Source organism: Oryza brachyantha, chromosome 2, assembly GCF_000231095.2.
Source record: "Oryza brachyantha chromosome 2, ObraRS2, whole genome shotgun sequence".
Lineage (NCBI taxonomy): Eukaryota > Viridiplantae > Streptophyta > Magnoliopsida > Poales > Poaceae > Oryza > Oryza brachyantha.
Window position 1 is genome coordinate 13,915,616 of NC_023164.2, and position 26,710 is coordinate 13,942,325.

Consider the following 26,710-nt stretch of genomic DNA (forward strand, 5'->3'; position numbering starts at 1 on the left):
GGCGGGGGCGCGTCGGCGAGGTGGTGGCACACGCGGTGACAGCCGGCGGTGTGCGAGAGCGGTGATGGTGCTGAGAGCGGCGGCACCGAAGGGGGAACGGCGGTGGCTTAGGGAGGACAACGAAGACGGCGCGATGAGAGGGCAACGGTGGTCCAGCGTCGACGACGGCGAGGCGAGGGTGACGGCCGATGGAGGGGCGACGACGATGGTCAAAGCGCGCGAGGGCACGGTGGCGGCACCGGCTCGGCGGCGGAGATCGCTCGGCGGCAAAGACGGCCAGGGGAGGATTTTATGGTGGCGGCTGGCGCGAGCGGCACGCGCGGCCAGCAGAGGCAAGGTGAGGCAGCAAGGGGTGCGGCCGACAGTGCAACGTGGAGAGGCCGGTGGCGCGGCGTGGCGGGGGAAGCTGCGCACGTGAGGGCGTGGCACGACCGGTGGCAACCGGCGACGGCGGCGGCCCTTAGTGGCGCATGGCGGCGAGGAGGACCAACGGCATCGACGCGTGAGCACAAGCCTGGAAGAAGAGAGGACGGGGAAGGAGCAAGAGGCGATGGCATCGGCCAAGCGGCTCGGGTGATGGCGCGGGCTCGGCGATGGCGAGATCGAGAGCGGTGGTGGCGCGGCCAGATGGCGACAGGGATGCACGGCGCACGCACGCCCTCGGTGACGCGCGGCGAAAACAGAGGAAGGGAGAGAGGAGGAAGGAGATGCTCACCGGTGTGGTGGGACGGCAAGAGGCGGTACTGATGGCCGGCGGTGGCGCACGGCAAAGGCGGCGTTCGGCCACGGCGATCGGCAGCGTGGTCCCGACGGCGGTGAAGTGCGGCAGTGAGAGGCGAGCGCGAGAGGGAGCGAAGGGGGCGGCAGCGCGGCCAGGGGAGGGATTTAAAGGTGGAGGCCGGCGCGTAGGGCGGGGAGGTAGTTAGTGGCGGCCGGCGCGGGCGCGGAGGAGGCGAGGAGGTTGTTAGGGTGGCGGTCGGCGGTTGCGCGCGGCGATTAGCGGCGCGGGAAAAGCGGCGGCCGGTGCACGCGACGGTTCTGTGGCGCGAACATGACGCAGTGAGGCGAGGTGGCGCGGCACAACGTGGCGAGCCAATGGCGGCCGGCGCGACGACGGAGCACCACGACCGCAAGGCGAGGGCGCGACGGTGCTAGCGCGGGCGAGGCGCTGCCATGCGTGGCGAGCGGCTCGACGGCGGCGCACATGTGGCATGCCTCAGCGAGGAGGTGCGCGGCGATGGCGCGAGCGCGGCCGGAGGAGGACAACGGGCAGGCAGCGGCGCACGCACGGCCACAAGGACGAAGAGGCGGTGGGGCGCGGCGATAGCGATGAAGGGAGGCCGGCAGCGCGGCACGGCGGGGTGCACGAGCGCTGCTGCGGCGAGGCGTGCGATGAGGCAGCAGCCACGGCGAGTGAGCGCGGCCTGGCGGCACGAGCGCGAGGGTGCGGCGCGACTGGGGGAGGAAGACAGGACTGACAGGTGGGGTCCACCCGTCAGTGTCCCAGGAGGAGAGGGGAGGCAGCCTGGACCTTGGGGCGCCAGTGGGCTGCCGCCTTGGCTGGGCTTCGCCTTGGTCGGCCCAACGCGGGAGGAGACAGGCCGAGCGAACGAAGTGGCTAGCTGACTGGGCTGGCGGCCTGCTGGCTGGGAGGAGAGGGAAAAGGAGTAGTGGGCCGAGGGAGGCGATGGGGACTTCGAGCGCGGGTTGGGCCGGCTGGGGAAAAGCGCGAACAGAACACGCACTCGCAAAACGGAACTAAAACGTGCACGAATTAGAGATTCGTACGATGAATTAGATCCGAAACGCGAAACTATGAACTGTTAGCGGAACAACGACAGGAATTAACGACCCGTTAAATTGAGATTTAACGACTCGCTAAACTAGAATTAGACGACTTTAACGTAAAATCAATCTACACGTACAAAATTAAAGTCCGCACTGTAGATCAATTTCACGTTAGCTAATTGATTAGAAAATCTAAGCAATTAAACGATAGATTAAAAACAGATTGATTTGCAAGAGTAAAACGTATACGAACCTGAGATTTGGTGGAGAGATCAACGACGGATTGCTGTTGTTCCTCGCTGTTCGGCTAGGAAACCTAAACAATTAAACGGTAGATTAATTTAGATTGATTCGCAAGAATAAAATATATGTGAATCTGAGATTGGGTGGAGAAAACCCGACAAACGGCTGCTGCGAAGAGGAACAGCAGCGCTGCCGGTGGCTTGCTGCTAGGAGAGGGGCGGCTGGAGGCGGCTAGAGGAGCACGGGAGAGGGAGACGGGGAAAAGAGAGAGGCTCTATGGGGTATTTATAGGGGAAAGCTAGAGATAGATCTTGTTATCCATCCCCTATTAAAAAGGAATAGATAAGGTTTCAAATAGATAAAAATTGGAGTCCTAATTAATTGGAATTGATTTTTTTGGTGGAAAGAGAGATGGGGCTGCATGGCTTGAAGAGGAGGAGGAGAGGATCGTACAATCCAGGGAGGAGGAGGAGTTCGGCCAAGGGAGAGAAAAAAGGAAAAGAGAAAAAGAAAAGGGAAAAAGGGAAAAAAAAGGCAGAAGGGAAAAAGAAAAGAAAAAGGAAAAAGGAAAAAAGAAATTAAATTGCCTCTAATTTTGCCGATTTTTATTAAGTTTATTAGACCAAATTTTATTGACTGCAGTTCAAATATAAATCCTGTTAATAATTTAAAATGCTTTCGGGACATTTTAGAATATCCGAAAAGCTTCCAATTAATTAAATTAATTTATTACACTGGGTTTCTCCTGAACTTTAATTAATAAATTATTTTTAATACATTATTTAATTAATTCTTGACTAAGGTAAAACTCAGGGCGTGACAATAGTACTAGCGGTATGATACTTGTATCAGTATCATGAGTTAACTATTTGTTGGTTTTGTTTTTGAAATAGACTCAAATGTGGCAGTGGCCACTGGTCTAGCTTCATGACGAAGACAGCATGTTCGGTGGTTGCGATGCCACTGGCTAGGATTGTGTACCTAAGAGAACTATTGAACATATGCGTTACTCAGCTGTTGGAACGCAAAGTTGTTTAAGCTGGTATATGTAAAGCATGGGTTAAAAAAGGACTAAAAATAATTGTATCAAAACATGTTTGATATAGCTGCTCTAACATACATACATACATACATACATACATACATACATATATATATATATATATATATATATATATATATATATATATATATATATAATTGATAGTTTTAGCACTTGAGTTGCAGAGCTTTCATGAACAATATATTTTTTTAACTAATCTAACTATTTACCGATAAGTCCTGTTTATTTTATCCGTGGCTGATAACCACAACTAATTTTGAATTCATAATTTAACTGTAAATTAATTTAGCAGTTTTTTGTCACTATTGCTAGCACTGCTTATAGTTCATAAATCATAACCAGTGCCTTCTTTTTTTATTGTTGACTTTTGAACTACTAAAAACTTAAGTTTTGAAAAAAAAAACTAAAAGTAGAACACATAAATCTTTCCCTAAAGTTATTTTTCCTTCATGTGCGTGTTAAGCTGTGGTCGAAAAATGCCTTGTAAACGGGCATGAAGTTTGTCTCATTAGATTTGTAATTGAAAGTACTGTGCTCAATCATACATTGAACCGTATTGTTGTGTTCAAATAATAACGATCAGATTTCATTTATTCTTGATCAATACCTCCTAGTAATCAAGTATTCATGAACAAGATATTATTCTTACATAAAATGGAATTTGTAAGCTAAACTAATGTAGTTTAGTCCTCTAGTTTTAAACTATGTTCACAAGGGGTTAGGACCCCAATGGCATAGAAAACAGGATTTTTATTAGTTTATGGTTAATTGTTAGCTATGAAAACTTAAAATATGATTTTTAAAAGTAACTTTTCTATAGAATTTGTTTTATAAAAAATACATGTTTAAAAGTTAGAAAACGTGATGGTAAAAGTTCGGAAAATAGACTTCCGAATATAGCCTTACTATAAAATGTGTTAAGATGCCTCATACAAATAATTTTAGTCAAACTCAGCTCCAATACCAAGCTAAATAACTTGAAGCTCAAGCAACAGTGCCAATTATCATGCAGGTGGTGACTAATTAATATGATATGTACATATGTTTTTAATATGGGTTTTTGTTCTGTCCATAAGGAATTGAAGTATCTAGCTGCTGGGATGAACAAGTTTCAACAGGTTGAACCAAAATGCACACCAGCAAAACACATGTAAAGACAGAATATACTACCATGCGTACATCGACAGGCTAATTATAACCAATTTACCACATAAGCAACTAAGCAAGGTTCATTTTTCTAACCAAGCTAGGTGGTCATCATTTGGTTTTTTAGGAGAAAAAACAATATATTTATAAATAAAAATAATAATTTATGAATAAATTTTTTATATAAGTGTTCTTAGCGATCTAAAAGAAAAATAAACCATGTTTAAAAAATAAAAAAATCAAGGTTATAAATTTAAATTTTGGGTTATAAGCATAAATAAAAGCGAAAAGATCAGACTTCCCCTCTAGTCATAAAGGTGTCCATGGATGTATGCTCCGGTTTAATTTTTTTATTCATTAGTCTCGGTTGCATGATGGCCATGATACGCAAAATCCCTAGAAGGTGTGAGCATAGATCCTGTGACGAAGAGCAAGTATTATGGTAAAAATAGTGTCTACCTCACATTTTCTTGTCATAAATTTAAAATCACTTACATCATGCATTGTTTTTAAGCTCAATCGACTCTTCCATTTCTTCGTCATTTCTTAAAGTTATTACCTCTTATATGATGGTAGTTCTCCTCTCTCTCCCCCCTTTCTTTTTCCCTCCATATCATCTTTTAACTCTACGTGATATTTTGGCTAGTCTAAATAGAAGTCTGATTTTCTCGCACTAAGATTACTTTACCTATCACGTATGTTGAAATCCTACGTAGGTTATTAGCTTATTATTGTACTTGCTCGGACTATTGTCCTTGTACAAGTATCAAATCTATTTTCTTAACCAAATGAACTACTCTCTCCATTTCAGAATATATGAATTTCAGAGCTAGTTATGTATATTAATAAAATTAGCGGATTTAAACCATGTAATGTTTTAATTGACCAAGAAGAGTAAGTAGGTGAGAAATTTTTGTGCTGAAAAATTTACGAGAAATTTATCATATTTTGGAATAAATTTTAAATGTTACAAGTCATTGTATTTTGAAATAGAGGGGTTCATAGTGTTAGTGTAGCCCCCTCCATCTCATTGGTCAGCCGTATAGGCTGAGCCACCAATGGATCTCATGGCCTGCGTAGGGGCTAGAGTCTCCCGCAAATCAAACGGGCCCGCGTCTCTAAACTAGCATTTTTTTCTACTTTAGCATAGTTCTGACATGCCAACTTTTATTATGTCTTGAGTTCTGTTCGTACTGTGTTATTTACGGTATGTGATGCACAAGTTAATTTGATATATGCTACCATCTTAACAAGCGTTTAAGCATTACACTTGTTAAAGACGTTAGAAGCATGAGTAAACCATGGTTGGATTTGTGAAACTTCTAACATAAGGCAGTTAGCTAGCTAGCTGGCCTGGGCCGCGTTCGGCAGTGGGTTGGGGAGGGTTAGTTATTTGGCGCGAAAAACGTAGTAATAGATTAATACATGATTAATTAATTATTAAAAAATAAAATATATTAATATGATTTTTTTAAATAACTTTCCTATAGAAAATTTTTGCAAAAAATATACCGTTTAGCAGTTCGGGAAGCGTGCGCGTGGAAAACGAGAGAAGTTAGATATCTAACTTGCTATGTCGAACGTGGCCCCGGTGGGATAATAATATAATGATTAGTTATGATGATAATATTACATAACGATTCCGTTGATATAATGGAGAGAGTTGCACATAGATATTTCAGAGCACAATTATTTTTCTATTTATTACTTATTAAGCCCATGTTCTTTTGAGTCCAATTATTCTTCGGTTTTTATGTGCATGTTTTTAAAACTACTAAATGATGTATTTTTTATAGAAGTTAAAGTTTATCATCACTTTTTTATAGGGTATTTTTTAATTTTATAATAATTAATTTCATCATTTATAATATTAATAGCTAAAAAATCATACAATCTTTCATTGAACGCAACGTGAGTCAGTTTTGGTCGTGCATTATAGAGTCATTACTCATTAACGAGAGATTACTTGTACTGTGTCAACCAATTTGGCCGCTGCACCATTAATTGAGAAGATGATCTCAATGACTGGCCTATGGTTCACCTGCACCATATAGATGCCACAAAATCAAAAGATTTTGGATGAACAGTCCACGTCGACCTTGCGAGAGAGAGATGAGTGGCGAACTAATTAAGATTTTAGGTGGTAATAGTACCACAACAGTGTGCTATAAATAATCTGCAGGATCATCTCAATCACACACCATTAGTATTGTTCGACGAGCACGTACGTACTTTCCATATTAATGAAGCAACCGATCAATCGCCACCCGCAGCTCTCCGGTTCGCCTTCTTGAAAAGAAGAGCTAGCCGTTCGATTTAATTCGTTGAAACTTTTTGTCTTGCCCGTACTGATCACTAGCCTTTTCAGCTCAAAAAAATGACTGCACTTCTTTTTGGTGCACATATTATATCTTTCGTGCATGAAAGGTTAAGCCAAACATGCACCTTGATATATCATCAATTGGTAGCGATGCCAAATTTCGAAGATACGCCTAGTGGATGGATCAACCATACTGATCTAATGGTTCATACTGAGCTGCCAGATCGACATGCACATTGATCATTAGCTCTCTGCCTACACACGTGACACATATATATACTGCCATCGTTTGGTTGGTCTTATCGATAGGGCAGGCAGATGATCGGTGCTAACACTGAGGAGGTAATAGCCAATTTTGCTGTAAGCTACGCACATATGCACGTTCCATATCTCACGAGAAGGCAGGTGTCAGATCGGATCGCCACAGGAGCAGCCAACGGAGAGGGACACGTGGATGAGCCCATCGATGGACAAGTGCACGACGACTTGTCTACTGTAACCGGATGCCATTATATTGCGAGGTACTTGCTCAATTCCCGCCGTGTTCGGCTAGTGAGGGTAAGTTAAGTTATCATAATAAATATAGTAATATATTAGTACATAATTAATTAATTATTAATTATTAAAAATATATAAAATAGATTAATATGATTTTTAAAACAACTTTTCTATAGAATTTTTTGCAAAAAATACACTGTTTAGCAGTTTGGGAAGCGTGCACGTGAAAAATGAGAAGGCAAGTTATCTTACGTGGGGAAACGAACGGGGCCTCCGTATTATAAGATGTTTAGCGGTGAAGCTAGAAGTTATCTAAAGCCTGAGCGGCTGATAAGTATACTTAATCAAATATATAATATTGCTTGAGTAACAGTGTTTTACATAATGTAATTGCTAATGTTTGGCGCTGGAAAGCCCGGGCAGCCCAGGAGGCGAATCTGCCCATGCCTAGATTTATTCATAGGTTAATAGATATATTTTATACATGTGTCTAAATTTATCAGTATAAATAAATAAAAATTTAAGAAAAGTCAGACCATCTTAAAGACTATTTGTTTTGAAGGAATTTTAACTCGTAGGAATAGGAAAAGTGAAGACACATAAATGTATTCCTAAATCAATTCATATGAATATTTTCAAGAGATTTGAGTGGACGGAAATTTTTCCATGTTTTCTCTCCATAACTTTTAGGAGAGGAAAACTTTAATTAATTTTCCTATACTTCATTTCCATAAACCAAATGACTTCCATACCCATATAAATTTATTATCCTAAAATAATCAAACCCTTTATTTTTGCCCCAAACCGAATAAGACGGAGGTAATATCTTGCATTCTGGCTACAGTATCTACGTGGGCGCTGGTAACCACCAGTTCCATTCATCGTGATCGCTGAGCTTTTAGGTGATGAAAGATAGACAGTACGTACACAGGGGACCAGCAGCAGTGATCGATATCTCAAGAGATGCACATATATATATATATATATATATATATATATATATATATATATATATATATATGTGTGCATACATGGGTCCTCCCCGATTTGTTGGAGGCACGCGTCGCGTACGTACGTGGAGCCGCGGGACGAACCGACGGTGGAGCTCCCGTCGTCCCGATCGGCGCCTCCAAAACTAGCAGTTGCACATGGCCGGTAATGTCACGGGGGAGCTACTACCATGCGACGCGCAGTGTGTGTGTGTGGGGAGTTCTATGCAAGTCAAGATCCCGCACGGTCCCCCATCCCCGATTTTTGATGGATTTACCAGCTAAAGAAGTTCGGTTGAATGTGGCATGCATGGGAGGTCTTCATCAAGTGATTTTGTTAGATCGAAATGTAGGGGATAAAACTTCAATTTTTCTTTTCCTTCTTCTTCTCTTCTCTCTGTACTCTCTGACCGAAGACCCTGGGATGGCCGCTCGAGGGGTAATTTTTTTTGTTCTTCGGAGAAAAAAATCAAACAATATATTTATAAATAAAAAATAATTGGTTGATAAAACCTGTATATGTGTATTTTTAAAGATGTAAAAGCCAAGAAAAAATAAATTAATATTAAAAAATACTATAAATCGACTTTAAATTTAAGATTGAAAATTCAAACTTTAACTTATAAGCATAAACATAAGCGAAAAGATGAAGGTGTGAACCATTGCGTAATAGGATTGGCTGGTTTTTGATGAATTGTAAATGATATAATAATTATAATAAAGTTTTGAGTGGAGGCACCAGCGATTCCTAAACTTGTGTGCATATGTCATCTAGGTCCCTAAACTCTCAAAATACATTTTTGGGTCCCCGAACTTGTCTAGGGGTGTCATATAGGTCCAAACGGGCTCTGACCCGCTCTATCCTCTGACGTGGCATGCCACGGTAGCGCCTATGAGAAGGGGGAAAAAAGAATAAGGAGGAAAGATACTGACATATGGGACCCACATGGCCGCACCAACACGTAGGTGTCACCATGGCATACCACGTTAGCGGATGGAGCAGACCGGAGCCCGTTTGGACCTATATGACACCTCCGGACAAGTTCGGTGACCCAAAAATATATTTTAAGAGTTCAGGAACCTAAATGACACATGAACACAAGTTTAAGAACCGCTAGTGCACTTCACTCTAAAGTTTTCTTAGGCTCCAAAACTTTTCTGGATCCATCATCTGTCTGCATCACTTCAAGTTTACATAGGTTTTTCACACTAAGTTGGCTAATTAAGATACTCCCTCCGTTTCACATTGCAAGACTTTGTAGTCTTGTCTATATTCATTGGATGCTAATGAATCTAGACATGTATATAAATTATATACATTCATCAATTGATAATTTTAAATAAGCCTAGAAAATCTACGATACAGAAACGGAGGTAGTATTGTTTTGAGTTATAACTTATACCTGGAGCATATCTTATCGGCCACATGATTTCAGGATTTGCCATTCTGTAAGCAGTAGAAATTGACGCCTTTGCAAGCGTTTCCACAAATGTGTCCGTACTAATATTTGGGACCATAATAAGGAGTGCCAAATCTTAGAATTTTGCCAAATTCATGGTGGGACCAACAAAATGCTGAAGCCGTGAGAAGCCAAAATGATTTGGTGGGCTATCAGTTCTTGTTCATTTTCTGTGTGAGTGGTCCAAGTGATTTTGAAGGCCCATCCAAAACTCCAAATCCACTTGTGCTGAGTTGTGCTATGTCACTTGTTGGAGTTGGCAAAGCTGGGGGCTTTAGCTGGGCAATGACATCTGTCACACAGCAGATGGGGAAAAAAAATATCATTAATGGGCCTGCATTTTTGGATGTCGGCCCTGGACCGGGCCATGTTATGAACCTTCTTGGACTCCCTGACTTGGAGATATCATACAGAAATACCTCACTGGGCCGAATAACAATATCATTTTAAACGAGGAAAAGTCTATGTTTGCCTCTGCTGGAATTTATCCCGGATAGTATGAGAAAATCTAACAAATATAATTAACAAACACTTTGTCGAAAAAGTGGGCCCAAGGATATCCCCTACGCGCGGTTGGCATGCAGCGACTGTGGGCCCAACACCCGAGCCCCTAAAAAGAAGGGGCAAAGGGGTCGGCCCCGTCAAGGGTGCACGCCCCTAGGGTCGGGCCTAAAAGGAAGGCTGCAAGGAAGAGCATGAAAGGTCGGGGCATCCCAACCCCTCGGGAGCGTGGGATGCGACCTGCGGGCCCACCACACGTCGGGTGTAGCCTAGGCACCCATGATCGTATTTATTGTGACAAAAAGGGGTGCTTGGCGCTTCGTGACATCATGATGGGCACAGGCGCGCGCCAACACTATATTAAATGGAATGCAGACATGCGCCCCACTCCTATTTTCTCTCGGATAAAAGGCAGGCTAGGACAGGCCATCCTGACAACACAATTGTTAGGAATTGGTTAATGTGCCGACCTATGTGAGGATTAATTCATAGAAAATCACAAAAACCCACCTTATGATAAATGGAAATTCCGGTGTAAGCTCTGGAAATTTATCGGATCTTTCCATGCGTGAGTTCGGATATGGTATGCGTATCAGATATTTCTATACGTGAGAGTCCGGATATGGTAGGCGTATCGGATCTTTCCATGTGTGAGAATCCGGATATGGTAGGCGTACTAATCACACGTCCTATATATACTGAACTCCTATCTCTCCGCAAACACACGTGAAAACAATCTAGGGTTTGCCTTTTTCTCTGTGATACGCTGCCACTGTCGTGTACTACATCCCCTCCGCCGGCGTGCACCGGCGATCGGGAGAGCAGGTCTTCGGAACCGTCGCCCTCATGAAGTCCTGCACTGGAGAGGGTGAATAAGGTTTTTGGGAAGCGCTCCGCGCGAATGTTCGTTGTTCGTCCACGATAGCTCGTCATCCTCGTCGATCGGTTACGGCTCGCCGACGTCAACATCCTACGCTGCGAGTCGTTCAGAACAACCTTCGGTACAGGTTAATTATGTTTAATCTAATTCTACATCTGTTTAATCTATTCATGTATAGCTCTTTCGCGTACATGTTTAGATTAGATTCGTTCATGTTGGTTGATTCATACATTGCCATATTTTCGTTTTACAATATCATAATTTATTTATACGATCGATTAAATCATTATGTGTTTATATTTTCGACAACACTGGTATCCCTATCACTTCGAGAATGGTTTGTCCTCCCACCTCTTATAATATGAGAGTGTATACTCTAGCCTTTTCGAGAATGGTTTGTCCTGGCCAGCGACGTTCACGCGGAGTTGTTCCCCGCGAACATCCGCGCGATAGCCTTTTCGAGCGGGGCGTGCATGGACAGGAGTAGGACAGCGTGATAGGCCGGTCCTAGTCAGCTCAGGCAGGCTGCTCTGGGCTGCTGCATAACAGCGTCATGGGCCGGGCCCTTGGAGGGTGAGTGCTTACTTTTTCAAACTAGGAAGTTACACGTACTTTTGCAACGTGAGCTTGAGCTACAACTGTATAATATAATATTGATTGTTTTACGGGTCCATCAAGAATTATTCTAATATATATATTTGAATAGAAAATATAAGTTGCTTATTTATTATTCACTCCGTTCTACATTATAAGAACTTTATGGTCTTGTCTAGATTTATTTTTGTGCTAATGAATATAGATGAATCTAAACGAACTCAAAAAGTCTTATAATATGTAACAGAGGAAGTATGATTTTTTTATGACTCAAGAACGATTGTATTTTGTTTTAGTTTTCTTGAGGTGGAAGTGGGTAGTTGGATTTTTTTTTTTAATTTTATCGTGGTGGGAGCATCCTATGCAAAGGGGGGAGAGTACAAACAAATATGTTTTTTAAGCAGCAGAGATTTCTTTCATTTTGCACAGATGTGGATGCATCGTGTATGTGGGTGAGCGTTGAGCAGAGCAACATGGTATTATTGAGTACATAATTAAGCCGGTTCAAGTTGGGCTCGACCATGCACCGGCCCTGGTCTAGATATCGTAGCCCAAAAACCTAAAATGCTAGAAATTTATGAAAAGCCTAAAAAAGCCTGAAAAAAAATCCATCTCAGCCTAGGAAAGCCCAGGGATTGGGCTAGGCCCGCACTTTGTTTTCATCTGGATTGCTAGGCTGGGGCCTAGATTTTTGGCCACGCCTTTTTTATGCTATGCCGAAACGATAAATTTGATTATTTGACACTGTTTTCGTTGACCAATTGTTTATAATGATACTTGTAAGTATGATATGTAGAACCATCTGAGTCATAATTGCAAATAATGAAACATCAATCTTACAAGGTGTCAAAAATTCCAATCCCTCAACTGAAACCCAGACCAGCCTAAGGATTGAATATGCCTGGCCATAATTTCTATACCTCAAAGTATTGCTAATGGTACTTCGTTGGTATTTTAATACAACAGTGTTATTACACGACACTATGTTTTGAATATCCCTAGCATATTGTTGGTGCATCGCAACAAAATTTTATTAAAAAATATCATTAACAATATTTATATGTAGTCTCTCGTAATTGCTAAATATATTCCCACATTCATTTTCTCTAGAACATAAAGAGTTAGCAAAAGTAATTGATATATGGAACCTACCGTCATTGTTTCTTTTAAAAATATAGTTGGTACGATGTGTGCTGGATTATCACTCACCATCACCACTATTTTTTTTACTACATCCGTTTTATATTGTAAGACATTTTAGTCTTATTTAAATATCAATTGAGGAATGTATATATTTTATATATATATCTAGATTCATTAACATCTATATGAATTTAGTCAAGGCTAGAAAGTCTTTACGATATGAAACGGAGGTTATGAAACAGAGGGAGTATATATATATATATATATATATATATATATATAGGAACACTCACGAGGTATTATGACAGACAAATATTTAACTTACGGATCACAAAGCAAAACAATTGCATTACGCGATTTCTCCGTAGCAAGCTGTCTGAACGATCGCACGTGTAGGAACATCTGCAGGCGTGAGCGGTACAGTAGGAAAGAATAAGGGCATCTTCGAAGAAATAAAAAAAGAGGAAAAGAAAAAACATATAATTCTGACAGGAACATAAATGTAAAACAGATGGTTACAAAACAGGAAAAATATAGGAATGGTCATTTGATTGGACCATTTGAGAAGAGATAAAGAGTCAAAATGATTTTTCTATGAGGTTCTACCTCTTGTTATATTTCCTCCAAAATTTATATAGGAAGAGGTATTTTATAGAAATTTTATAAAATTTTATAGGATTCATTCTTTTGATTTAAATGATTTATAGAAAAAATTTCTATAAAAATAAAATACTCTAAAATTTCGGGACTAAATCCTGGCGGGTAGAGCAGGTTGCCTGGTGGCAGGTACATGAGCCCAGGACACGGACGGGCAAAAGTGACGTGGAACCGACGAAACAACCACTCCGTCCGTCCGTCCGTCCATCCATCCATCAGCCATCGGCATCATCAGAACACGTTTGTTCGTTCTTGGCAAAACCAGCCAGCGCTCCTGTCCGTCCAACCACAAGAGATTCTTCCTCGTACATCCGCCACGTCACGTGATCCTCCTCCCGTTCCCGTACGTGCCTTCTGGATTTATCAGCAAATCGGACGATGATGTGGCGTGTCGTGTAGAGCCAAATGGCTCTCGTGGGTGGATTTGATTTTTCTTCGTCCTTTTCCCCGTGCCAATTGGAAGCTTAGCACGGGGCTCAAGCTGCTCGGCAAAATCCTACCGCCACGTTTCGTAGCGCGGACGTAGAAGACATTTTGACTGCATCTTTATTGGAAAAGCATGCAGTTACCGGTTATATACGTGGCAAGGATTGTGATTATTACCGTTAATTCTAATGTGATGGCTAACATGTCGCTCCCACCATCATCAGATCCACATATCAGCCATCACGGCAGATAAAAGTCACATCGGTGAAGTTGTGTCCACACTGCAGATGCACAACCATGAACCATCCCATCTTTTCAATCAATATGAACTAACTCGTTGAACAGTTAGTCGAATCAATCAGTGCATAGTAAAAAACCAACCGGTATGACAGTTGAAACAAAAAACCAACCAGTCTGACAGTTGAAACAAAAAGGAACCAGTGACCTTGGTGGCTAGGTTTCGCTCAAAGACCGTCCACGTAATCAAACTGGTAAAAACCCAATAAACTAAACGGCTTTTGGTGAAACGGGAACTGGTTGTGGTTTTATGGAATCTAACTGGTTTTTCATTTACCCTATGTTATTATGACATTATGAATTCATTATGTTATCACGCTATATTTATTTTCTAATATCGTAATATCCATGTAATAATATTATATGATTTATTAATGTATATTTTCACATACTTATGATATTTCTATATTAAAAATAATATAAATCAAATTTGATTTTAATAAATAAAAAACCGGTGGTTCTACAAGTTAACTATTGAACCAATGTGGGTTAACGCTAGTCCGTTTTTTTAACTAGGAGTCAGAGTTATCTGATCTTGCCTTATCTGAGCTCCCCTAGAAAAAGGTAACATTAAGCAAATGGTTGTTCAAATTAATAAATGAACAAGGCATGTGGCAAGATATGTTGAAGAGGAAGTTGTAAATCAATAACCCAGGTCGAGAGAAAACAAGGGGATTCACATTTTTGGTCTGGCCTAATGAAGGTTAACAATTCCTTTCTAAACATGGGTTCCTGGTTAATTAATAATGGTGAGCAAGTTAGATTATGGGAGGATAAGTGGTTAGAAAATTCTTCTTTAAAGGACAAATATCCGTCATTGTATTCTATAGTTAGAAGGAAAAGCTCATCAATTGCAAGTGTTATGGGTTCGGTTCCCCTCAATGTTTCATTCAGAAGAGCTTTAGTTGGTCAAAATTTGGTCAACTGGCATAATTTGTGTGCTTTAATTGTGCATATTAATTTAACAGAGGAGGATGACTTATTTAGATGTAACTTTCATCAAAATGATCATTTTTCTGTTAGATCAATGTATTTAGCCTTAATTAATAATGGGTACATAGAGAGGAATAAGATTAAGATGCCCCTTAAGATTAAGATTTTTTTGTGGTATCTGCTTAAAGGGCTTGCTTTAACCAAAGACAATTTGGCTAAGAGGAATTGGAATGGTAATTTTAGATGTTGCTTTTGTATGAAAAAAGAAACAATTTACCATCTTTTCCTAGATTGTCATTTTTCTAAGTTTCTTTATGTAACATCCCAGCCCAAGGCTTAATAGGATTTGATAGATACTCCGGAAGCTTATCTCGAGAGAACTTCAAGGTTAAGTGTACTTGGCCTGGAGCAATCTTGGGATGGGTGACCGACCGGGAAGTCATTTCTCGGGTGCGCATGAGTGAGGACAAAGTGCGCAGAAAAGACATAGCACAGGCCCGACTGGCCTGGAGCAATCTTGGGATGGGTGACCGACCGTGGGTGACCGACCGAGCAATCTTGGGATGGGTGACCGACCGGGAAGTCATTTCTCGGGTGCGCATGAGTAGCTTATCTCGAGAGAACTTCAAGGTTAAGTGTGCTTGGCCCCGAGCAATTTCTCGGGTGCGCATGAGTGAGGACAAAGTGCGCAGAATGGTTGTGTGAGGGAAGTCTTGATGTCCTAGAGCACAGGCCCGACCTAGGGGGGTTCCTAGGGTTGGGGCGTGATACTTCAGAGATCAATTCAATTCTCATTTGGATTATACCCATCACAAAGTATCTCTCATATGTTTGGGAATTGGCTGGTGGGTGTCAATAAAAAAGTTAAGAAAATTATTCTTGTAGGGGCTTTCGCCATATGTTGGGCTCTTTAACTTAGCAGAAATGATATAATTTTTGATAAAACACCATCAAAATCTTATTTGCAGATACTTTTCAGGGCAACATATTAGCTTTGGGGTTGGGCCCCACTGCAAAGGTATGATGATGATATCAAGTTAATAAATGATGCATGTCGTAAACTAGAGTCAATGATTATGCACCTTTTTACCAACTTTGAATTGAGATTCTCGAATAGAATTAAGTAATTAAAAGTTCTTTTGTCTTGTATTGGTGTCTTTTAGTTTGGAGTTTCTCTACGTTATGTCAGTGTGGGTGAAATTTATTCATACACGAATTTTATAATAATTGGCCGTAGCTCATTGAGCAAAGGCCGAAATGTTATTCCATTATTAAAAAAAAGAAAAAGGTAACATTTTACTATTTTGCTTTTTCTTATGTAAATACGTTACACCTCCATCTTTTGGATTTAGGTTGCGCTTATAAACTGAAATTTAAATTTTCAATCTTAAATTTGGTATTGATTTTAAGATTTTTTTCACCGAAATTATTCTCTACCTTTGGCTTTTAGATCACTATGAACATATACATAAAAGTTTTATTCATAAATTATTTTTTGTTTGCAAATATGTCGTTTGGCCTTTTCTTCTAAAAGCCTAAAGATGGACCTCCTCCTCTATTAAAAAAAGTTTTTTTAAAAATAGTACTATTTGAATGAAAAATTGTAAAATATGTTGGTGAGGAAAAAAAATAAAAATATAGTCAATAGAGCTCATATCAAACACAGTACAAACAACAAGACCCTATTAAACTGAACGAGTTAGATAGACCCTTGAACTTTAGATGGTTGATAGTGCCCCATCGGACACAAGAGAATGATATGGTCCTATTGAACTGAGGAGTTCGACTACACCAGGTGTGGCTCCTATTAAACTTCCCTAATTCAATAAGCTTCCTTCACATCAGACATATACATATCGAATGTTGGTAGCTTGGCAAGTTATTTCATCACTCAAGAGGTCCTCGTGGAACTGGACAATATCGACATACCTGGCCCTATTTATATCGATATCCAACACTTATTTTTACAATTTTTTTATTTCAATGATATTATTTAAAAAACTCAGAAAAAAAGTATGCTTTTACGATGGCGTCCATTTATGCAAAGCCAATGTCTCGCCAGGCGACAGACACAAGCGCGCATCGACCTGGCACACAACAAGGAGGCCAGGAAGCTACCTTTGGAACTGGATCAATCGTTACGCTGCTGTGCTGTGCTGGTGGTGAGTCAGATTAATATACGAGATCAAGCTAGATCCACCAATTAAGACGCTAAGCAAAGACAGAATAAGGCGAGCACCTCAGCCTGAGCCATCGTCCTAACTGCAACTCTAGCACGTTAACCAGGCAGCCAAAAATATTCTGTCATGAAAGTTAACCAACCGGCCGTGTGCGCAAATAATGGACTAAACAAGTGCTCTTAGGTAACAGAGATTGCGGCCAAGTTGTCTCAATTATGCGTGACGCGTCTCCCATTAGTCAGACTACTTGTCTACTTGATGATGATTATTTATTTTTAGGTTGACGTGTAAAATTATATATTCCTGTAAGCCGCCTTTTCCTCCTTCGATCTATTTCTGGCGTATTGCCCGCGCGTTGCAACGGGATTTAACTTTTTTAAAAAAATTATAACATGTTATTAACATTATTTTTTTATGTGTCATATTTTAATTGTTATATATATTTGTTATTGGCAAGGGTCTATTAATCTCACGGTTCTTTTCTTCTCATAATAAATAATAAATAGAGCTAATGAGAACGGTAAATATATGGAATTCACCATTATTTTTTTAAAAATAGAGTATAAATAAAAAATAGTACTCTCTCCATGCACAAATATAAGACGTGAACTAGCCAATGTCTTAAAAAATATTTTGTTAGGAGGGAGTATATATTAGTTGGACATGAAAGCCTAGCCACGAGGGAATGAAATCAAGGAGTTGCAACTCGCAAGCGGTGAGCGATTAGTGTGTCGAGCAAAACTGCAAAAGCAACATGTCATTGCTCTTTAGTACGGAGTACTTATCGTATTGTTAATTTGTTTTGAAATTTTGCTCAATTATTTTTCGAAACGAATTTCCTGGTTAATTAATCGAATGATGCACCTATCTTCTGCGATGTTCTAATAAATTACAGGTCTTTCTCTCTCTAGAAAGTGATCGATGTTGGCACGTGCTGCAACTATTTCCAGGAATTAGCTGCAATTCGCTCCTTTTAATATGACACCGTTGACTTTTATGTCAATGTTTAACCATTCGTATTATTAAAAAATCATATAATTATTAATTATTTTATTATAATATGATTTAGTGTTATAGAAAATTTAAGTATTTCTTATAACTTTGCATATAAATTTTGTATAAGACAAATAAATATATATTTAAAATTCAACGGTGTTATATAAAAAATATGGAGCTAGTCACGTCTTAAATGAAAAGAACTCCTAATTTTGGCCATGTTTAGTTCTCAATTTTTTTCTCAAAAACATCACATCGAATCTTTGGACACCTTAAAACTAATTACACAGTTATGAGAAAAATCGTGAGATGAATCTTTTGAGCCTAATTAGGACGTGATTAGTCATAAGTGCTACAGTAACCAACATGTGCTAATGATGGATTAATTAGACTCAAAAGATTCGTCTCGCAGTTTCCAGACAGAATCTAAAATTTATTTTATAATTAGACTACGTGTCTGAAAACTTGATGTGATATTTTTGCAATTTTTTTTACAAACTAAACAAGGCCTTTATCCCGAAGAGATATTGCGCGCAATTGCGAGTCGAATCTTTGGACACCTAAAATAAAACATTAGATATATATGAACCTTAAAACTAATTACACACAGTTATGAGAAAAATCGTGAGATGAATCTTTTGAGCCTAATTAGGACGTGATTAGCCATAAGTACTACAGTAACCAACATGTGCTAATGATGGATTAATTAGACTCAAAAGATTCGTCTCGCGGTTTTCAGGCGGAATCTGAAATTTATTTTATAATTAGACTATGTTTAATACTTTAAATGTGTGTCTGAAAACTTGATGCGATGTTTTTGCAAATTTTTTTTTAAACTAAACAAGGCCTTTATCCCGAAGAGATATTGCGTGCAATTGCGAGTCGATCTGACGCAGCATTGACCCCTCCAGTATGATGCGGTTTTTTAATAGAGAGAATCGAATGCAACTATACTAACAATGGACAACTGGACAGAATCACTAAACTAAAGAAGATTCACTACTCCTATACCACATGGACAATAAACAAATTAAACAGCCGCACTGAATTGAGCTATACGAAGGAAGAAAATATCTGATGAACAGCAACTTGCAATCTTTAATTCGACCTCCCTTGACTAATATTTCACCTTTATAAAAGAAAAACATCTAGATTATGACCCTGAACTATTGTAGCCGTATGAATTACTGAACTGCAATAACAACAACAGCAACCACAGACACCCCTCTCAACCAAATGAATAGGCTCCCTAGCAGTGTTTGAAGTTGTTTTTGGCATCGGATTGTTCGAGTGGCGCCAATGTGACAATCCAATTAGCAATAAAAGATAAAAAAAACAAGTAGGCCCATGTGGAGGAGGTGATGGAAGGTGGGTCGGGATGACATGTCATTGAAGGAGAAGTTGGGTCAGGGCGACACGTCATTGAAGGAGGAGGGTGTTCCGGTGTTCCATCGCCCGGTGACCTTTACCAAGATGTAGGTGCCATGCTCTCTTCAACGAGGATGGGGAGAAGCTGAGCACCGGCTCAATATGCTCCGTGGCCTTCTTCTTTTGCTCCTCGAGTGAGCTTGAGCTAAAGGGGCGTGGCTCGGGGTGATGGGGGTAGTGCTGTAGCAAGATTGAGCTCCAGCGAGGCTTGACAGTCAGGAGGGGGCAAACGTTTTAGTGAGCTCAAGCTCCGACGGACGGCGTGGGAGAGCCAAGAGAGAGACAGAGGTGCGATACATGAAAAATGGGTCCTATGATTTTTTTAATACTCACCCTGGTAACAAATATTTGTAGTTTACGATAAGATTTGGTTAAACATTTAAAATTTTAGTCATCGATAATTTCTTAAATGTTAGTTTTAATACAAGACAAATGATAGATTATTCTCGAAAAGTTTGGTTGTAATATCATAAATTTATATAGCACAAATTTGCTTACATAATTTGTTAACTTTGACAAAAATTTATCCAAAACAACAAATGTTTTTGCCCGGAGGAAATATTTGGTATTGATTGGATTGCCACGTGTGCCGGGTTAGATGAAATCTACCAAAATTCTGTGCTTACCGTAGGGGTTATCCATTCAGTTTGAGAGATTGAGTAGGGAAATGTCTAGTACTGTGGATTAGAGGCAATTCAGATGGTCTTAATAGATAGGGGTAATTTAGACTTTTTATTTTAAAGATGAAACCTACAATTAGGACATATTTGGAATAAAGGGACGTCTCTTCCAAATTCCTTTGAAATTACTTAGGAATGCTTTCAGACATAAAAATTTTGAAGGATTTCGGCATGAGGTCTGATCACTTGAAAAAAAATCTTTTACACTTATCTCTTTGTTCTAATTCATGCAATTTTTGTACACTAGTTCCAAATGGTTATTTTTATAGTTAATCTGTGTTTCTCCAATTTATAAAATTTGGGTTGGTATGACACTCTTATCCTATATCTTTTGTGTTTCTACGTTTTTTTTTAAAAAAATCATGTTTTTCAAAGAGCCATAAATCTCCTTCGCACATATTCTTAGTGGTTAAGATAAATAAATAAAAAGCATTTTTACCATACTTAAAAAACAACTTAAGTTACTAAACTTTTCACTGAAAATATAGCATCTCGATGTATATTTTCAACATGCTAAAAAACTCATAAACAAAATAACAAGAACTAAAAGGTGGGGTCCTACGTGCTATGCTCTCGTGACGAATCTGCCGTGTCATAGACACGAATAAACCCACTTGTGCTCTTGATTCCGCTTCGTGGGTGAACGGAATCGCACACGAGTGACGAGAGCGCGCGGAACAACCAGAACGATCGATGCATCTGCTTCTGCTGCTGCTGCACTGCTGCATGATGGTGCGGCTGACACTTGACACGCGACCAACGGCTTATAGCTGGTAAAAGCGGAGTCGGAGAGCGACGAGCGCGCAGTGACACGGCGGCACATATGCGCCGGCGGCGCCGCGGTAATAAACGACGGGTTTTTTTTGGCGCATTTGCACGTACCATACCTACGGGCTACGGCTCATAATGGGCTCTACATCTTGATTTACAAAAATTTAAGTGCTCGATTTAAAATAAGGTGGATTAAAGTTTTACAGAGCCTTGACCTAAAAATACGTAAGGGCTAGCTTGGATTATATAGGGTGGTTGATCGAGTTTTTTACGGGAAAACCAAACGACATATTTACAAGCGAAAAATAACTTGTGAATAAAAATTATATATATATATCGTCTGAAAACCAACACCGAAAGAAACTTCGGTGAAAAAACACTAAAATCAACTTTAAATTTAAAGTTAAAAATTTAAATTTTAGCTCATAAGTACAAGTGATCTCCTATTAGTTTGCTTGTGTTTCTGTTTATGAATCAAAATTTATTTTTTAAAAATTTAAGTTTGAAATTGATATGATGTTTTATATCCTAGTTTATTTACCATATTTAATTTTTAATCGCTATGGATATATTTATTTATAGATTTTATTTCGGTTGCTAATTAAACATTTTGAATCCCACACTTCTATACAAAGAAACACGGTGGGTTTGCACGATTGCAAGCACAAGAATGACAAGATGCCGTACCGTCGTCTTCATCGACGAGTTCAGATACTGTGATACTGCTTCTAAAATACATACTGACATGTGCTTCTATGCTTCATGCACAAAAAGAGCACGAAAATTTAGAGTTGATATTAGAGTTTTTCATCATAGCCCATTTTTATTTTTTACATCACTAAAACACATCTAAAAATTTATTTATAAGTTATTTTTATTTATAAAAAAAGAAAGAACATAAGACGATGAAACACGGTGTGACAGGCAGCGGGGGAATAAAAATGGGCACGGAGAAAACGGAAGAAACAGAGCTGTCCGCCTGCGCGGGACGGCAGGAGGGGGAAGGGAAGCGTCTGCGTCTGCGTCTGCGTGTATGCTTGATGCCTCTGGACCGAATATCCTGGAGGATAAACCCGGCGATGGCCATGTGGGCAACGCCGAATATTCCATTCCCGCTTCCTCCCTTCCTCTCTCTCCCCCCAACGACCCACCCCGGCCGTGTTACTACTATAAATCATGGTCCAGCTTCGTCGCGCCTCGTCTCTCTGTTGTCGCGGCAGCTCAACCGATCCATCCATCCATCGATCTCCATTCCCTCCTACGCGCGCAGCTATAATCAATTCAAGCTAGCTAGGCTAGCTAGCTACCACATCGGCCGAGTTTTTCATGGCACAGATCAAGGCCGCGCGCGTCGCCGACGTCCCCATGGCCCTCGACGTCGTCGCCGCCGCTACCGCCGCCCCAGCCATCCTCGGTACGTGCGTGCCGCAGCGGCGGCGGGGCGTTTTTGAATTAATTGATTACGTGACTTTCAAAATTATTGATTTGTTTGTTCCTTTCTGCAGCGGAGGTGGACGCGGCGGCGGGTGTTCGGCGCGGGGCCGCGGCGGCGGGAGGCGGCGTGGGGCGGTTCGCGGTGATCGGGCACCGCGGGAAGGGGATGAACGCGCTGGCGGCGCCCGACCGGCGGCTGCAGGAGGTGAAGGAGAACTCGCTCAGGTCCTTCAACGAGGCCGCCCGCTTCCCCGTCGACTACGTCGAGTTCGACGTCCAGGTCCGGTCCGCTCCCCTTCCCTTTTTCCATCCTTGCGAATTGCAATGGTTCCGTCGCGTTGCGCCGGCCAGTTAGCCGGCCGGCCTGAGGGGGTTGGATGGATCGAGCTGCTCGCCTGCTAAATTTGGGGGTCCCGTTGGAGAAGAAAACGACCAACCAACAAGGGGGGAAAGGGATGGGAGATGGTTGCTCGCACCTGGCTGATGTGACGGCCGGGTCGCCGGTTTCTTCTCCTCGATCGGCGGAGTGGAGGCCGCCCGGGCTTGGCGTCGTCTTGCCTCCTCCTCGATGGCGACACCTGCGCCATGGAGGGAGGGGGAACGCAGCGATCTGGTTGGCGTGGCCCGGGAGAGGGTGCGCCGCGTAGCGCTCGCCGCCGCCGCCCGCGGATCGAGCAGCGAACGGCGCGGCGACACGTCGCGGTGAGCTGTTCCGATTCGCGGCTTCACGCGTGGGTGCTGGCCCACGCCACGCTGCGTGGAGACTCCGCGCCCCGCCGCTCGGCTAAGCATGGACCGAAGCGCGACGTGATTTTTGCCCGTCGTGGGGAGAAAAAAAAAGAGTATCACGGTTCTTAACGGCACGATGGAATTTCCTTCCCGAATTGCACCGCTCAAATAAAGTAGGAGTATTAAAGCTACTCGTAGTAAATACAGGAGATGTTCTTCGAACAGCCAGCTTCCTATTGCGATCTGGGGGATAGCATTAAATTAGAAGATGATCTGAGTCAGGTTTTTTTTTTTCATCAACACCTCAAAAATGGACAGAAATTACACCCGTTTTAGAATAAATGCCCAGTAACTCTGAAATTACAGAGCTTATACTAAAACCTGTAGAATTATCCAAGAGTAATATATGAAACTTAAATGAGTAGGCCTGTCAAAGTCATTTTTATAGCATTACCTTTTTAATGAAACATGAAATGTCAAATAAAAAAAAGAAGTATCCACTACAGAAATGGTGTAGGAAACTTATTCCTCCAGCTCTTTTATGAATCAAGTCAGGTTGGCCCACGAGGTGGTTGGTTATGGATATGGAAAGGGACCAGCTTTCTCCGATGTCAGCACTGAATCAGCTCTATGAGCCTTTGTCATTTGCCTGACAGCCCCACCCTTGCACTAAAAATCTAAAGGATCTTGTGCTGTAACGTAATATGGAACAATCCGTAGTGGAGACACTTCAGGAGGAAATCATTGCTGCCTTGGTGGTATTTTGGGCCTGCTTTGCTTTGAACATTGTCTATCTGCTTGCTCTGCTGATTTTTCTTCTTCATAAAAGAAGCAATGGGAGGAATGTGTTTGCGTCATATATTTTAACTATACATCTGCCAAATTCTCGATAATTTTTCAGCTCATAATTTGCTTAGTTAGAGATACATAAACTTAGAATGTTGAAAGAAGATACTGATTTGTTTACTTTTGGTTCTTGCCCTTCTCTCTTTGTCTCTTCAATAATTCGGTGTGCAAAGATGTTGAGAAGAGAACCGTGAATATCAATTTTGCAGGTTACCAGGGATGGGTGCCCAATCATCTTTCATGACAACTTCATCTTTACTGAAGAGGATGTAAGTTCTTGTTTTTCCTTTTTACTGTATTATTTACATCAGCAATCATAATTTCAGACAATAAAACAAACATTATCGAGAGTGTCTTATAGGCATACATATGGTTAAACACTAATCTGATCCATAATGACTAATCCATTTTCAGGGTAAAATTTTGGATAAGCGTGTCACAGACCTTCAGTTGGAAGACTTCCTCCAGTATGGCCCACAAAATGAGCAGGGAAAGGTATGGTGGAGAAACAGCACTGTTCCCATTTGAACTTTTGGGGATAATTAGAATTAATCCGATCACATATTGGTTTCTGCTGAATTCAGGGTGGCAAACCCCTGCTACGGAAAATGAAAGATGGTAGGATTGTGAATTGGAATGTGCAGTCAGATGACCCTCTTTGCACACTTCAAGAAGCTTTCGAGAAGGTCAATCCTAGACTGGGTTTCAATGTTGAGCTAAAATTTGATGACAATCTTGAATACCAGGAGGAAGAGCTTACTCGTATCCTCCAAGCCATCCTGAAGGTATGTGTTTTCATAGTGTTATGTTGTTCTTGTGAGACTTGGGTGATCATATCGATACCAGACTACCAGTCTAACAACATCACACCTTTCTGTGCTACCTGATCAGGTTGTTTTTGATCAAGCCAAGGATAGGCCAATTATTTTCTCCAGCTTCCAACCTGACGCTGCACAGCTTATGCGAAAATTGCAAAGCACATACCCTGTAAGCACAGCAACAATTGATTGCATTGCAAATTAACCAGTTTCATAACAGTACTTTCCATACTATGAACAGTTATTGACAAACTCACCCTTCGTATGTTCTTCCATCAGGTTTACTTTTTGACGAACGGAGGCACAGAAATATACACTGACGTAAGGAGGAACTCATTGGAAGAGGCCATCAAGCTATGCCTCGCCAGCGGCATGCAAGGAATCGTATCAGAGGCGCGAGCAATTTTCAGGCACCCAGCTGCTGTACCAAAGATCAAAGAGGCCAACCTCGCCCTGCTGACCTATGGAACACTGAAGTAAGTGGTGGTCCACGAATCTGTAGCACTTGCTTCCTTTTGCATTGCATCTGGAGATTTCAGGCACTCAAAGTCACCATCTTTCTGTGCAGCAACGTACCGGAGGCAGTGTACATGCAACATCTGATGGGGGTGAACGGTGTGATCGTCGACCTAGTGCAGGAGATCACTGAGGCCGTCTCGGAGCTCATCGCCGTCCCGGAGCCTGGCACGAACGCCGAGAATCTGAGCTTCGGGGCAGCGAAAGACGCCGCGACGCCCAACTTCTCGCAGCGCGAAATCTCTTTCCTGCTGAGGCTTATCCCTGAGCTTGTGCGATAATGATAAATCCAGGCTGCCCCTGCTGGCTTGGAGGGTGCAGTGAGTGACTGATCTTTTTATACATGAGGAGCAAGGAGGAAGGAGAACCCTTGTGGAGGGTTACAAAGTTTACAAAAACTTGAAATAGGTTGATGTCTGTCCTAGAGCTAGCCCTGGTCCTGTTTTTATTTGTCCTGGGGGAGTTGGGATCGATGGATCATATGGATGATGCATCCTGTAGCGAGGAGTGAAACGATGTTGTATCTATAAGAGACTGTAACGACCTAGCTGGGTGGAGTTGAAATGCAACGTGGAATTTGGTATGAGCAACAGTACAAATTATATCTGTTTTTCCTTTGGGGCTCCGCTGGTAAACATGTGCAAATCCTGCAGGGACGTGTGGGATCACAGAGTTTTCTGCGCCAAAGTACCATATAAGCTGTAACCCACATCAAGCTTTGGTTCAGCGTATGGTGACCGATGAGGTGATGAGGCCGGACGCCACGGAACTCTGGCTGCTTGGTTTTTACCTTTTCAAACGTTTAAACATGTTGGAATAGTTCTATATTAAAAACTTTGGAAAAGTTATACTAACTTAAAAAATAAAGGGAGTCACTCATCTCTTGGACTGGCTTTTGAGGTGTAGTGAAGTTTTCTTCTGGTTGGACCAACGGCTTTTGGTTTTGGACCAACAAGTAGTATCAGTCTCAATGTATTTTTTTTAAAAAAGGTTTCATCTCTCTAGATTTTTAATTTTATAGTGATTAATTTTAACGTTTATACAATTAAATAACTATAAAATTTATATAATTTTTTATCTTTCATCAACCAAAACAACACGGCTAGACCTATTCTGAAAAAAATGAAATATTAAACTCTTGTCTAACTTGCTTAAACTTATATGATATTTTGATAAATATAGTAATTTCTCTATCCATCAAGCAAAGTTCTTCATTGCTTCCCTAGTAATAATACAGTAAATCAACTGGAGTATGTGTAAATCTTATACTATATTGTTTTTTCCTCTTCTTCGCCCTATCTTTATCTTTTGACTATCAATAATTTCTTTTCTCATTATCTGTAATGACTTTCTTCCACCTAATAAAGATGTCAT

General features: G+C 41.2%; 1 protein-coding gene across 1 annotated transcript; it reads left to right on the forward strand.

Moving 5' to 3' along the window:
* The first annotated feature begins 22,054 nt into the window (after nt 1-22,054).
* LOC102707277 (glycerophosphodiester phosphodiesterase GDPD1, chloroplastic-like) lies at nt 22,055-25,917 on the forward strand. Its single transcript, XM_006647199.3, has 8 exons — nt 22,055-22,407; nt 22,499-22,707; nt 24,212-24,271; nt 24,417-24,497; nt 24,587-24,787; nt 24,894-24,989; nt 25,100-25,296; nt 25,389-25,917. Exons 1-8 carry the CDS (start codon nt 22,320-22,322, stop codon nt 25,615-25,617), a joined length of 1,161 nt encoding a protein of 386 aa, XP_006647262.2. The 5' UTR covers nt 22,055-22,319; the 3' UTR covers nt 25,618-25,917.
* The last annotated feature ends 793 nt before the right edge of the window (nt 25,918-26,710 follow it).